The 15,100-nt window shown below is 31.6% G+C and overlaps 2 protein-coding genes and 1 long non-coding RNA gene across 6 annotated transcripts; 2 read left to right on the top strand and 1 right to left on the bottom strand.

Annotated features, from left to right (window-relative positions):
- The first annotated feature begins 224 nt into the window (after positions 1–224).
- LOC138190276 (serine protease inhibitor 3/4-like) lies at positions 225–4,567 on the top strand. Of its 2 annotated transcripts, none has more exons than XM_069132978.1 (7): positions 225–247; positions 2,943–3,064; positions 3,135–3,317; positions 3,445–3,655; positions 3,791–4,005; positions 4,100–4,285; positions 4,372–4,567. In XM_069132978.1, the coding sequence occupies exons 2-7, from the start codon at positions 2,984–2,986 to the stop codon at positions 4,513–4,515; spliced, it is 1,020 nt and encodes a 339-aa protein (XP_068989079.1). In that variant the 5' UTR covers positions 225–247; positions 2,943–2,983; the 3' UTR covers positions 4,516–4,567. The 2 variants fall into 2 exon arrangements, with proteins under 2 accessions (XP_068989079.1, XP_068989078.1); XM_069132977.1 differs by lacking the exon at positions 225–247 and adding an exon at positions 1,457–1,614 and having other exon boundaries at positions 4,372–4,558.
- A 3,712-nt stretch (positions 4,568–8,279) lies between these two features.
- On the top strand, positions 8,280–14,395 carry LOC138190278 (serine protease inhibitor 3/4-like). 3 transcript variants are annotated; one of them, XM_069132982.1, is made up of 7 exons: positions 8,280–8,386; positions 12,576–12,697; positions 12,768–12,950; positions 13,078–13,288; positions 13,424–13,638; positions 13,733–13,918; positions 13,997–14,394. In XM_069132982.1, the coding sequence occupies exons 2-7, from the start codon at positions 12,617–12,619 to the stop codon at positions 14,138–14,140; spliced, it is 1,020 nt and encodes a 339-aa protein (XP_068989083.1). In that variant the 5' UTR covers positions 8,280–8,386; positions 12,576–12,616; the 3' UTR covers positions 14,141–14,394. The 3 variants fall into 3 exon arrangements, with proteins under 3 accessions (XP_068989083.1, XP_068989084.1, XP_068989082.1); XM_069132983.1 differs by lacking the exon at positions 8,280–8,386 and adding an exon at positions 9,099–9,167 and having other exon boundaries at positions 13,997–14,395; XM_069132981.1 differs by lacking the exon at positions 8,280–8,386 and adding an exon at positions 10,452–10,534 and having other exon boundaries at positions 13,997–14,395.
- LOC138190285 (uncharacterized) lies at positions 8,728–9,004 on the bottom strand. The gene is made up of 2 exons (XR_011176254.1): positions 8,856–9,004; positions 8,728–8,814 (listed from the first exon to the last, which is right to left on the bottom strand). It is a non-coding gene; the product is annotated as an uncharacterized LOC138190285 (long non-coding RNA).
- Positions 14,396–15,100: the final 705 nt, after the last annotated feature.

The raw sequence follows: 15,100 nt of genomic DNA, 5'->3' as shown, positions 1-15,100 counted from the left end.
GCGCAATTCTTCTAGCTTCAAGCATTTGCGCTTGAAACTGCAACTATGAATTGATCGGTTTGTCCAACACTGCGTTTCATCTAATTTTGAGCAGTTTCTAGCGTAGTTCTTACTAAGCTGTATAGCGTACCCGTAGTGTAAGTGTTCATAGGTGACATGAATGGATTTGGAATAATTTAAAGGAAGCGTGAGCAGGTACAGGTATATTATGCAGGAAATGTGCTATTTGTGCAACACTTACAATTTGGTAAACGTACTTATTATGGATTACTTACGTTTTTCTTTCCATTGAACCAAATAAATTCTTTGACAGCACGTGTACATGAATCATATATATTTATATACTCATAACATGTTTCGTCAAATAATAAATATGTAAAACTAATTTCCGTGACGAGAGACAGAAAGGAGATATCACTAAAGAGGTCACGGTCACTTATAAAATGTTTTAACTTCCTTTTAAAATGTTATTATCAAACGATTATGTTGCCTCCTTACGTAACAAAAAAGCTTACAAATCTGCAGTGTTACTACTGATAAATGCGTAAGTCAAGTACTTTTTAGATTTAAATCGATAATTTTAAGCCATTCCACGTTCATTAAAGTAAGGACATGTGGCAAAAAAGAAGTTTTTCTTTCTTTATAATTTAATTTGCTTAGATTTGTAATAAAATAAAAAACAAATATTTTGTACTTTAATTACCTAAATGATTAATTTCGAAACACGCTATTCAGAATCTATCACTGTAGACTAATAAGAATATTACGTGCCTATCTTTATGTGTTTTCCATTAACACGTGCAAGCGAATCTACACATACATATTATTCCTAGAATATTTCAGTCATTTCTCTACGATCTTCATTTCTCGATCGAAATAAGTCGCTGGTAAGACACCTAAGACGTTGCTGTACCATAAATATTTCGATATAAATATGCGATTTTTACTATACATTCAAGTTTTAATTCAATATTGTTTTGAAACCATAATAAAAATATATTGCACTGTAATGCAAAATAACAAAAACATCAAAATTTGTTTCTTCCGTAGAATCGGAATTTTGACAAGTATCTTATAGAAGAACGATTAGAAATCAAAGAAAGAAATTACTACTTTTACAAAAATGATTTTCAAATAAATCAACATCATATTTTTGAAAATTATTAGAATGAACAAACAGAATTTGCGTAAATTCACTGCTTACAAAGAAGACATGTAATAGATATATATAAATATTTATGTTAATAGTTTTTTAATGATATTTGTTGGAAAATATGGGAAACTCCACATTTTTCCGACAATATTAGACGCGATATCATTGCCTTGTTTATGTTTGTATCATCCTGTTTATTTGGGATATAGAGTCGAATACCAATGGGATTTAAAATTCATGTTTGTATGGTTTGTGCGGACATACGAATAATCACGTATTTCGTGATTGGTTACTTGTTCGTTACCGATCCTCGATAAGTTCGCTCTGCCCACTGCCAGTGCTTTTCTGAGTTTGTATATATCGCGTTTTTATATTCCTTCAGACGTTTCTTCTTGCAGTCTGCTTTTAACTTTTGAAGAGAATTGACCAGTAAAACGAGCGGATCGTCACCATGCGTATATGTGAGTAAATTTATATATGTGTATTTGGCCTCCCCTCGGATTATACCGAGTATACACAATTCCTCTTCGGTAGTTAATTCAAATTCATTAATAATCATTTAAATCTTCCTCTCCGAGTAATTATTTTCCTTTTGTATTTTCAATTTTCGTGATTTTTATATTCACATCAACGGATGTCATTACAACAAGCAAACGAGTTTATTGTATTTCAGAAATACGTACTTCAAAAAGATACTTCGTTGTTATTTTCGAGATTTCTATTGTACGAGAAAAATGTCTTACGACTAGACTGATGATCTCTTAGACCTTTTAGCTGTAACATTTTTACAGTGCAAAAATACTCCTAAATAATAATGTTTAGTCGTTTACCAGTTTAGTTCTTTTGTAGCATATATCTTAAAGATATTAATTAAAAATTTATTGTTTTTTCTATACATTTTTTTGGGTGTATGTTAGATATTTAACTGCGAAGAAGCTATACACAGGGTGTCCCGCTACAGGTTTCCGAATATTTCAGGGGTGATTCTTGATGCCGAAAATCAAGGAAAAAAATTGCGCCTTCTGCTTTGTTTTATAGTTACCGTCAATTAAAAATCGGTCAAAATATCCCCGCAAGTGAGCAAGCCTCCTTACGCGGACGAAAGGTGGTTAGCATAAGTAGTAGGGCACACAGTGATCCTCAATTCGAACGATACATGGGCTGCAGCTTAACTCGTATCAATCATGGAAGAGAAGAAATTGTGAATTGAATCTTAAACCTGCTTACTCATGGAAATCCATAAGAGCATATCGAAAACAACGTACTGATATTTCTGACTACAGGGGATTAATGTTTCCTCCAATCCTCTGCTGTCACTAGTGTCCACAGCAAAATGTCTTTCACACTGCGATTTTCCTGGCCGCGAGTAGCCACAGAAATGCAACAAATTGCAATAGATGTTCGACATTTTTTTGTAAACAGAGCGTGCCACCTCTGTTCTTCCAAAACTGTTTTACCCTTTTGCTCCAAAATGCCTAGAACATGACTAGGTAGTAATAGAGAAATCATTCCGAAAGAAATATTTACTATACTCTTTGCCAATGCTTTCACTATCTTCGTATGACTGGGAATTATCGAGGAATTGCAATGATATTTGAGAAGTTCGTTTTGAAGCCAAAGGTATGGTGATGAGGGAACGAACAAGTTGTGCACCAGATGTGTTTAAAGAAAGCAGAAACTTATTTTGCACAATCTTCAAACCTTACATAGCAAGAGATTTATTATTAAGATTTACAATACAATCTATCTTGCCAGTTTCTAACAACAATTTGTTACTAAATTGTTTTAGTAATAAGAAGTTTCTGGTTGGTGGCTCTTGCGGTAATAACAATGTCAGAAGCAGAGGAAAATGTTGAAGCTCTGCGATCCGTTTTGGAAGGTGCAAATCAATTTAGTTCTCCATTTTTCCAGGTAAAATGGTGGGACTTAAAATTTATTCCAAATACTGATGAATAAATTATGAGACACTTATTTTTTTCAGACTGTTAGAAAACACAATCCTGGCAACCTTATAACGTCCCCTTTAAGTGCAAGTATTGCTCTTGCTATGGCTGCTTCTGGAGCTCGTGGAAACACAGAAGCCCAGTTTAGAAATGTACTTCATCTGCCAACTTCAGAGGGTCTTGTCACATCTGGTTATCAGTCACTGATTGATAATCTCAACGTAGGTATTTCTTTCAACCTTTTGCTTTTACTATATTAATGTATAGTTTAAATTGTAAATTTATAAATACAAAATAACAAATGCATTATTTTACGTTATATGATATCTTTTTCATGTTTTAATGTAGAATGTGAAAGACAATAAATTGGCTGTTGCAAATAAAGCCTTCATATCAGCAAAATTAAATATGAAACCAAGTTACAAAAATTTAACGGAAGTTTACTTCCGCTCTGCTTCTCAATTGGTAGACTTTGGTCAAAAGGAGGAAGCTGCAAATATTATTAATAGTTGGGTCGAACAAAATACAAATAATCTCATTAAAGAGCTTATAAGTGCTGGTTTGTATATGTTTATTTTATTTATTAAAGTATAAAGAAAATACTATACAAAATTTTGATTGGATACATTTTAACTTCGATATGACGAATCATACTATGTAGTATTATATTGTTGTGAATGTTTTTTATAAACAGAAATGTTAAATGACGGGACAAGGTTAGCACTTGTCAATGCAATATATTTTAAAGGCCAATGGAAAAATAAGTTCGATCCTAAGTTGACTAACGACATGCCATTTCATACTAGTAAAGTTGAAGTAAAAAATGTTCCTACAATGTATAGAATAGGTAAATACAAATATGGAGTCCTCGTAGATTTAAATGCTAAATTCGTTGTAATACCATACAAGGTAAGTTTGGAAGAAAAAGGCACTAATGTGTAAAAAGAAGCTGCTTCTTTGTAAAACTTTGTGAAATACACAAAGGAGCCAATATATCTTCTAGGGTGACGAATTCAGTATGGTCATAATTCTTCCAAACGAAATTGATGGTTTGTCTGATGTTGAGAAAAAATTACAAAATACAAGTTTAAAGAACATTATAAGTCAAGGACATGAGGAAGAAATGGAATTATGGTTACCAAAGTTCAAGATGGAAAGTAACCTTCAACTTAATGATGTCTTAAAAAAGGTATATATATATATATATATATATATATAAAGTGTAGTTCATGTACAGAAAACTATTTCTTGTATTTTAATTCTTATTTTATGCAGATGGGATTGACTGATGCATTTACTGCTCACGCTAATTTTTCTGGGATTGCTGATGAAACTTTGTATGTCAGTGATGTTATACAAAAGGCATACATTGAAGTGAATGAAGAAGGAAGTGAAGCTGCCGCTGCTACTGGTAAGTGAATAAACATTCTATGTTATGCAGTTTATATTTAAATTAAGCAGAATATCACTTTGTGCAAGTACTAGGTTTGAAAATATTCAAAAAATAATGTAATATGACAAGAAATTTCTTATTATTTATTTCATAATATTCTTACTCAATGGCTACAGGATGACTCTCAGTCGTCTCTACATCACTACTTAGGCTAATTCTATATCTAACCACATTTTCTATGAGATGATGGCATAACGTACGTAGAAAACTAAAAGAGAAAACGAAAATAAAAATCTTCATTACAATCTTATTATTGATAGGATTGAAATTAATTTGTATGAAAGAGCATGTGCAGCCAGTTACAATGCGCTTGTGTCGTGATCAATTTTTTTTTATTTCGTTGCTTTATAAGTTGGAATACAGTTATCTAACTGTATGCATTGTTGACTATGTACTTACATTATACATATGCGTATTTGTACACTTGACAGAACGAGATTCTTCGTAATACTATAATGCAATCGACCATTGATCCAATCTAATTTCGAGGTGAAAGCCGAAAAATCATTAAGTCATGTAGATTATCATCCTTGTAGAGGTTTTCGCATGATGAGATTTGGCTTTATTTACATTTTATTTTTACATATTTTATATTTTATATTCTCTTTGCACATATTTCATATAATCGTCCATGTATGTGTATGTGTGTGTGTATAATTTACGTTATGAGGACTTTTAAAAAATTAAGTAGGAATTAAAAAGTAAACAATCATGAAGCTGAAAAGGAAGAGTATTCATTGAATTATCACAGTTCCACCAACCTGTGTAATTTGTACCTAATGATTTTGTGGTATGGAATTGATAGACGTAAAGTTCCATTTCGTTCTTACAAATCAACATAATCAGAAGAAGAATTCATTTGAGAATTTTCTATAATATAATTAATTTTGTAGTCAAAATGTAGCAGCGTCCTTACTAAATGTCGCGTTTTATAATAAACTTTCAATCTTAACACGTTTATTATCATCGTCCAAGGAAGAAGTAGCTTTGCATATTCAAAATATCAATATTTATATAAGATTCCGTCACAGATATACAATTGTGAGCCTTGAGTTCTGGGTAACTCTTCGTGCTAATACACATGTATGTATGTTTGACGGTAGCGAACGTGTAAATATCTGCTTCACATCGCTCCTCTTGCTCTATTATTGTTCCTTACAAATTATGTTCCTATAATACGTTTTTAATTAATATGTAATTATATATTAATATATAATTGTATTCATACACTCAAATATAATGCTTGACGATTTTGTTCCAGCAGTCATTTTGACAATCAAAATGGGTGGCGCACGGCATCCTATACAGTTCAAAATTGACCAACCATTCTTTTATTATATCATAAAAACTATAAATGATGAAAAGGAAAATGACATTAGCTTATCATTATTCTGCGGTTCTGTTATCGAACCCAAAATCTAAGAACAGTAGTGCCATAATAGTAATATCATAGTAATGTAATAATTAATTCTTGTGCTCCGTAGTTATAAGCTTTTCAATAATACCTTGTCTGACAATAAATGTGTTGCACTCACTTCCAATTTGGATTATTTTGTCCTTATGCTACAAATAATCATAACTTAAAGTTATATATATATATATATATATGTTTCGAAAAATAAATAAAAAAAAATAAATTGTCAATATTCTCCTTTTTTTAAACAACAAGAGCAATTTACATAAAATTTGTTTCAGCAGTATTCTTTATTCGTGTTAGTTTTCGTATTCCTCTCCCACTCCAATGATGAGGATCGGTCGACCACTTTCCTACAGTGTTTATAAAAACACTGTTTATAAATATATTACAGTGTTTATAAATATATTATTTTGATATTTGTATTGGATGGAGATTATTTATGCGTATAATGCTGATAGTCGAAAACCATTCAAAGTAGAAAAAGAAGAATTAAATACATAGATAAAATAAATACGGGAATTATTGATACCTTGTTCACCCTACGGTTTTCGGTGATTTTTGTATATATTGTAGAAATCAACATTTCCCACTGCAGTAAATTCTATTTACAATTGTGCATCCGCGACAGCATATGCCAGTTAGTGGTTACTATCCTCCTGATGGTGGCTAGATTAATTACTACCTAATCCAAACATATATATAAACGATATACAAAAGGGAAGAATTAGGTTGGGGTTAGACGTTATAGGGCAGGGTATTCGTCGGATTATCGTAGACTCACCAACCTGTGTAATTTCTACCTAACGATTTTGAGGTACGGAGTTAATATACGTAATGTTCCATTTGGTTCCTACAAATCAACATATCCTCGATTTAAGAATTTAATTTGATATACTTAATTTTGTAGGCAAAATATAGCAGCTTCCTTAATAATTGTCCTGTTTTACAATAAACTTTCAATTTTAACACATTCATCATCGTTGTTCAAGGAAAACGTGGCTTTCCATATTCCAAATATCAATATTTAAATAATTTTCCTACATTTATGTATGATGTTTGACATAGTTCTGTTCCAGGTATCCTTATGGACACAACGAATCCTAATATAGGGGTGTTCAAAAGTAATCAGCCGTTCTTTTATTATATCGTAAAAATTATGAATGATGAAAAAGAAAATGATATTAACTTATCATTATTTCGCGGTTCTGTTAGCGAACTCAAAATCTAGGAACAGTAGTGTCATAATAGTAGTATCAAGTAATGCGATTATTAATTCGTGTGCTCCGTAGTTATAAGCATTCTAATAATATCTTGTGTCGCAATAAATGTATTGTATTCGCTTCAAATTTGCATTTTACTCCTTCGTCAACAGTATATATATATATACTGTTATTTATATATATGTATATATATACTGTTATTTATATATATGTATATATATATACTGTTATTTATATATATGTATATATATATATATACATATACATATATATATATATATATATATATACAGATACATAAAGATATTTATAGATGAAGATGGTATAAAGAGATGTTGCATATACCTTTAATAACTTAAAACCGAGAAAGAGGGAGTTTATTAATATTTATTATTTTTACATGATCAAAAATATTTCCTGCAACAGGAAACTTTTTCTTTAGTATTGTTTTGTTCCTCTTTCTTCTTCTTTCGCTTTTACATTTTAAATCATAGTTTAATTTTCGTTTAATTATTATAGCGCCAGTTCTGTAAAATACGAATAAAGAAATATTCACAAGAAAAATATTATTTAAGGGACCCTTGTAAACCATGTTGCGCTGATAAGTCAAAACCACCACCTTGCCCGTCAAACCGCCGCCCACAACGATCGCGCGAACTAATCTGTGGTTTCAAACTTTCTTAGAATATCCTAATCATGAGGAATGTTGTGATAAAAATAGAGCTTCTTTTCGCGGTATGGATATCAATTGTGAATATTACGAGAAAGCTTAAATTTTCTTTTATTGTACGTCGAATTTTATTCCCAATATGTAGAATAAAATCATTAAGAAATGACATCATCTATTATATTTTATTAAATGTATTTAAATAATATATATATACGTGTACATAGAAAGATCGAAAGTATTTAGTGATATCTTTTATAATACTCTAAGACAATCAAGAAGTAAATTTCTTCCTTCTTTCTTACAAGACAAATTTTTGTACTCTATTTACCGTTCCATTAATCCACTTGGAATTAATCCATATTACACACAATACACTTGTGTTTCAAGAATTTCACGAATAATCTCATCGATTATCTCATTTTCGACATATAAATGTAACTATTTTCTATGTAGCTAGCAACACCCCGAAGACACTATTTGGGAGCATTTCCAACTAGACACTCAACAACTACAGTACCACAGTTTATTGGGTAAAGCCATTTTTATCATATTTTAAACACTTTTTTGTAAATATATACAAATAGCGAATCAAATAGATTACAAAATAATTTTGTTAAACATTTAATGCGTATTATTTGATACGTAATATAGTTTTAGTGTATAATATATTTGATCCTATACATTTCATACATGTACTCACATACCTATATACTTACAAAGTCTGCTTATTTAAACAAAATTTGCTTATAGATGTCTCTTATTCGTTATGTATAAAATTTATAGAATTCCAATTTACATTTAATAGTCTGACTATTACTAAAAAATAAATTCAATTTGTTGCATAATGACGAAAATATTTTATAAAGCATAATTATCTTAATATCATATATTATATCTATACATTTTTTATTTCACGTAGTTAAGCTGGAAAAAATATTTTATTTCCAACTCCTTGCTTCTTTCTACTACTACCTTCTATTACGACTTAATTATTATTACTACTCCTATTACTACTTAAGGTTTGTCAGATTTCTCAGCGTTTATTTTATTACTCATACGCAAGTGTCATCCGAACCTCTCTTCAAGCATTTGCGCTTGAAACTGCAACTATGAATTGATCGGTCTGTTCAACACTGCGTTTCATCTAATTTTGAGCAGTTTCTAGCGTAGTTCTTACTAAGCTGTATAGCGTAACCGTAGTGTAAGTGTTCATAGGTGACGTGAATGGATTTGGAATAATTTAAAGGAAGTGTGAGCAGGTACAGGTATATTATGCAGGAAATGTGCTATTTGTGTAACGCTTACAATTTGGTAAACATACTTATTATGGATTACTTATGTTTTTCTTTTCATTGAACCAAATAAATTCTTTGACAGCACGTGTACATGAATCATATATATTTATTTATTCATAACATGTTTCATCCAATAATAAATATGTAAAACTAATTTCCGTGATGAGAGATAGAAAGGAGATATCACTAAAGAGGTCACGGTCACGTTCAAAATGTTTTAACTTCCTTTTAAAATGTTGTTATCAAACGATTATGTTGCCTCCTTACGTAACAAAAAAGCTTACTAAATCTGCAGTGTTACTACTGATAAATGCGTAAGTCAAGTACTTTTTAGATTTAAATCGATAATTTTAAGTCATTCCACGTTCGTTAAAGTAAGGACATGTGTTAAAAAAGAAGTTTTTCTTTCTTTATAATTTAATTTGCTTAGATTTGTAATAAAATAAAAAACAAATATTTTGTACTTTAATTACCTAAATGATCAATTTCGAAACACGCTATTCAGAATCTATCACTGTAGACTAATAAGAATATTACGTGCCTATCTTTATGTGTTTTCCATTAACACGTGCAAGCGAATCTACACATACATATTATTCCTAGAATATTTCAGTCATTTCTCTACGATCTTCATTTCTCGATCGAAATAAGTCGCTGGTAAGACACCTAAGACGTTGCTGTACCATAAATATTTCGATATAAATATGCGATTTTTACTATACATTCAAGTTTTAATTCAATATTGTTTTGAAACCATAATAAAAATATATTGCACTGTAATGCAAAATAACAAAAACATCAAAATTTGTTTCTTCCGTAGAATCGGAATTTTGACAAGTATCTTATAGAAGAACGATTAGAAATCAAAGAAAGAAATTACAACTTTTACAAAAATGATTTTCAAATAAATCAACATCATATTTTTGAAAATTATTCGAATGAACAAACAGAATTTGCGTAAATTCACTGCTTACAGAGAAGACATGTAATAGATATATATAAATATTTATGTTAATAGTTTTTTAATGATATTTGTTGGAAAATATGGGAAAACCCACATTTTTCCGACAATATTAGACGCGATATCATTGCCTTGTTTATATTTGTATCATCCTGTTTATTTGGGATATAAAGTCGAATACCAATGGCATTTAAAATTCATGTTTGTTTGGTTTGTGCGGACATACGAATAATCACGTACTTCGTGATTGGTTACTTGTTCGTTACCGATCCTCGATAATTTCGCTCTGCCCACTGCTAGTGCTTTTCTGATTTTGTATATATCGCGTTTTTATATTCCTTCAGACGTTTCTTCTTGCAGTCTGCTTTTAACTTTTGAAGAGAATTGACCAGTAAAACGAGCGGTCGTCACCATGCGTATATGTGAGTAAATTTATATATGTGTATTTGGCCTCCCCTCGGATTATACCGAGTATACACAATTCCTCTTCGGTAGTTAATGCAAATCCATTAATAATCATTTAAATCTTCCTCTCCGAGTAATTATTTTCCTTTTGTATTTTCAATTTTCGTGATTTTTATATTCACATCAACGGATATCATTACAACAAGCAAACGAGTTTATTGTATTTCAAAAATACGTACTTCAAAAAGATACTTCGTTGTTATTTTCGAGATTTCAATTGTACGAGAAAAATGTCTTACGACTAGACTGATGATCTCTTAGACCTTTTAGCTGTAACATTTTTACAGTGCAAAAATACTTCTAAATAATAATGTTTAGTCGTTTACCAGTTTAGTTCTTTTGTAGCATGTATCTTAAAGATATTAATTAAAAATTTATTGTTTTTTCTATACATTTTTTTGGGTGTATGTTAGATATTTAACTGCGTAGAAGCTATACACAGGGTGTCCCGCTACAGGTTTCCGAATATTTCAGGGGTGATTCTTGATGCCGAAAATCAAGGAAAAAAATTGCGCCTTCTGCTTTGTTTTTTAGTTACCGTCAATTAAAAATCGGTCAAAATATCCCCGCAAGTGAGTAAGCCTCCTTACGCGGACGAAAGGTGGTTAGCATAAGTAGTGGGGCACACTGTGATCCTCAATTCGAACGATACATGGGCTGCAGCTTAGCTCGTATAAATCGTGAAAGAGAAGAAATTGTGGATTGAACATTAAAGCAGCTTACTCATGGAAATTCATAAGAGCATATCGAAAGCCACTTAATGATATTTCTCACTACAGAGGATTAATGTTTCCTCTATTCCTCTGGTGTCACTAGTGTCCACAGCAAAATGTCTTTCACACTGCGATTTTCCTGGCCGCGAGTAGCCACAGAAATGCAACATATTGCAATAGATGTTCGACATCTTTTTGTAAACAGAGCGTGCCACCTCTCTTAAAATTTTACCGTATTGTATCTTCACGTGTCCCCAGTAGTAAAAGTCGAGGGGATTTAAATCTACAGAGCGAGCAGACCGAGTCACAGTTTTCTTCGACCCATCCACCTGTTCCCAAAACAGCTGAACAAGTACTCTTGCACTGCGTTGATAGAATGTTATGGTGCACCATCCTGCGCGAACCATTTCTTAATTCCTGTGGATTTTTACTTGCCCCGAAATGTTAGTTGTGTATATTTGTTAATCCACATTTATTAAATGTTCCCTCTTCGGTAACTAACATCCTAGCGAGAAAATTGGAATTACGTTGGACCTTCCAACACATCCATTTGCAAACATTTTTTCTTCTTTAATTTCCATGAATATGGTGCAGTATCCTATCTCCCAGTTTCGGATCGACCTGCTCAGTTCGTCCGCCAGGTTTAGTAGGTTTAGCAGGTTATTTTTCAAAATGTCTTTGCGCTGGGTATAGTTATATTGGGATATCTTCCGCCGTATAAACTTCGCGCTTTCGTGTTATTGCTGTCAGCCGCACTGTAACAAAAGTGCATGTTTAAAAGTTCTGCGATAAAAATAATGAACAACGCGTAGAATTGCTATACTGCATACAACACTTACCACGCGCGCTGCACACATTATACATCCAAGTAACACTCTAACTTGATATTTTTAGTTCTCTGAAACTTCCACATTGACCGTCGGAATAACTCTATTCTTCCAAAACTGTTTTACCCTTTTGCCCCAAAATGCCTAGAACATGACTAGGTAGTAATAGAGAAATCATTCCGAAAGAAATATTTACTATACTCTTTGCCAATGCTTTCACTATCTTCGTATGACTGGGAATTATCCAGGAATTGCAATGATATTTGAGAAGTGCGTTTTGAAAGCGAAGGTATGGTTATGAAGAAGCGAACAAGCTGTGCACCAGATGTGTTTAAAGAAAGCAAAAACTTATTTTGCACAATCTTCAAACCTTACATAGCAAGAGATTTATTATTAAGATTTACAATACAATCTATCTTGCCAGTTTCTAACAACAATTTGTTACTAAATTGTTTTAGTAATAAGAAGTTTCTGGTTGGTGGCTGTTGCCCTAATAACAATGTCAGAAGCAGAGGAAAATGTTGAAGCTCTGCGCTCCGTTTTGGAAGGTGCAAATCAATTTAGTTCTTCATTTTTCCAGGTAAAATAGTGGAATTTAAAATTTATTCCAAATACTGATGAATAAATTATGAGACACTTATTGTTTTCAGACTGTTAGAAAATACAACCCTGGCAACCTTATAACGTCCCCTTTAAGTGCAAGTATTGCTCTTGCTATGACTGCTTGTGGAGCTCGTGGAAACACAGAAACCCAGTTTAGAAATGTACTTCATCTGCCAACTTCAGAGGGTCTTGTCACATCTGGTTATCAGTCACTTATTGATAATCTCAACGTAGGTATCTCTCTCAACCTTTTGCTTTTACTATTTTAATGTATAGTTTAAATTGTAAATTTATTAATATAAAATAACAAATGCATTATTTTACGTTATATGATATCTTTTTCATGTTTTAATGTAGAATGTGAAAGACAATAAATTGGCTGTTGCAAATAAAGCCTTCATAGCAGCAGAATTAAATATGAAACCAAGTTACAAAAATTTAACGGAAGTTTACTTCCGCTCTGCATCTCAATTGGTAAATTTTGCTGCAAATCGTGAAACTGCGGCTATTATTAATAGTTGGGTCGAACAAAATACAAATAATCTCATTAAAGACCTTATAAAGCCTGGTTTGTACATATTTATTGTATTCATTACGATGTAAAGAAAATACTATACAAAATTTTGATTGAATTCATTTTAACTTCAATATGACGAATCATACTATGTAGTTTTATATTGTTATGAATGTTTTTTATAAACAGAAGGGTTAAATAGCCTGACAAGATTAGTACTTGCCAATGCAATATATTTTAAAGGCCAATGGAAAGATAAGTTCGATCCTAAGTTAACGAGCGATATGCCATTTCATACTAGCAAAGTTGAAGTAAAAAATGTTCCTACAATGTATAAACAAGGTATATACAAATATGGAAACCTTGTAGATTTAAATGCTAAATTCGTTGTAATACCATACAAGGTAAGTTTGGAAGAAAAAAGCACTAATGTGTAAAAAGAAGCTGCTTCTTTGTAAAACTTTGTGAAATACACAAGGAAGCCAATATATCTTCTAGGGTGACGAATTCAGTATGGTTATAATTCTTCCAAACGAAATTGATGGTTTGTCTGATGTTGAGAAAAAATTACAAAATACAAGTTTAAAGAACATTATAAGTCAGGGAGATGAGGAACAAATGGAATTATGGTTACCAAAGTTCAAGATGGAAAGTACGCTTGAACTTAATGATGTCTTAAAAGAGGTATATATATATATATATATAAAGTGTAACTTATGTGTAGATAACTATTTCTCGTATTTTAATCCTTATTTTATGTAGATGGGTTTGATTGATGCATTTACTGGTGCTGATTTTTCTGCGATTACTGATAACGCAAGTTTGTATATCACTGAAGTTGTACAAAAGGCATATATTGAAGTGAATGAAGAAGGAAGTGAAGCTGCCGCTGCTACTGGTAAGTGAATAAACATTCTATGTTATGCAGTTTATATTTAAATTAAGCAGAATATCACTTTGTGCAAGTACTAGGTATGAAAATATTCAAAAAATAATGTAATATGACAAGAAATTTCTTATTATTTATTTCATAATATTCTTACTCAATGGCTACAGGATGACTCTCAGTCGTCTCTACATCACTACTTAGGCTAATTCTATATCTAACCACATTTTCTATGAGATGATGGCATAACGTACTTAGGAAACTAAAAGAGAAAACGAAAATAAAAATCTTCATTACAATCTTATTATTGATAGGATTGAAATTAATTTGTATGAAAGAGCATGTGCAGCGAGTTACAATGCGCTTGTGTCGTGATCAATTTTTTTTTATTTTGTTGCTTTATAAGTTGGAATACAGTTATCTAACTGTATGCATTGTTGACTATGTACTTACATTATACATATGCGTATTTGTACACTTGACAGAACGAGATTCTTCGTAATACTATAATGCAATCGACCATTGATCCAATCTAATTTCGAGGTGAAAGCCGAAAAATCTTTAAGTCATGTAGATTATCATCCTTGTAGAGGTTCTTCGCATAATGAGGTTTGGCTTTATTTACATTTTATTTTTACATATTTTATATTTTATATTCACTTTACACATATTTCATATAATCGTCCATGTATGTGTATGTGTGTGTGTATATAATTTACGTTATGAGGACTTTTAAAAAATTAAGTAGGAATTAAAAAGTAAGCAATCATTAAGCTGAAAAGGAAGAGTATTCATTGTTACGTTGGGCGACACTCTGCCTAGACCTGGCCACACACCGCGGGCAAGATGGCAAGATGGTGTCCGCTCGTCCTCACTGCTTACCCTCAATATTCTCAAGTACCCTCCATAAATCTCTGCAATTTCCTAGCCGAGGTCCTTTGAAACTAACAAATATTCTTTTGCTGCATTGTTTCCCGAAG

Source organism: Bombus flavifrons, chromosome 3, assembly GCF_040668555.2.
Source record: "Bombus flavifrons isolate JBK064 chromosome 3, iyBomFlav1_principal, whole genome shotgun sequence".
Lineage (NCBI taxonomy): Eukaryota > Metazoa > Arthropoda > Insecta > Hymenoptera > Apidae > Bombus > Bombus flavifrons.
Note: the sequence above shows the minus strand (reverse complement) of the source record. Positions and strands in the feature narration are given on the sequence as shown.

Bases quoted from the DNA above. Each gene is read 5' to 3' on its own strand.
- LOC138190276 (XM_069132977.1), top strand. The intron at 3,656-3,790 runs GTTTGTATATGT...TTTTATAAACAG, and splicing joins TAAAGAGCTTATAAGTGCTG to AAATGTTAAATGACGGGACA. The intron at 4,286-4,371 runs GTATATATATAT...TATTTTATGCAG, and splicing joins TTAATGATGTCTTAAAAAAG to ATGGGATTGACTGATGCATT.
- LOC138190278 (XM_069132981.1), top strand. The intron at 13,289-13,423 runs GTTTGTACATAT...TTTTATAAACAG, and splicing joins TAAAGACCTTATAAAGCCTG to AAGGGTTAAATAGCCTGACA. The intron at 13,639-13,732 runs GTAAGTTTGGAA...TATATCTTCTAG, and splicing joins TCGTTGTAATACCATACAAG to GGTGACGAATTCAGTATGGT.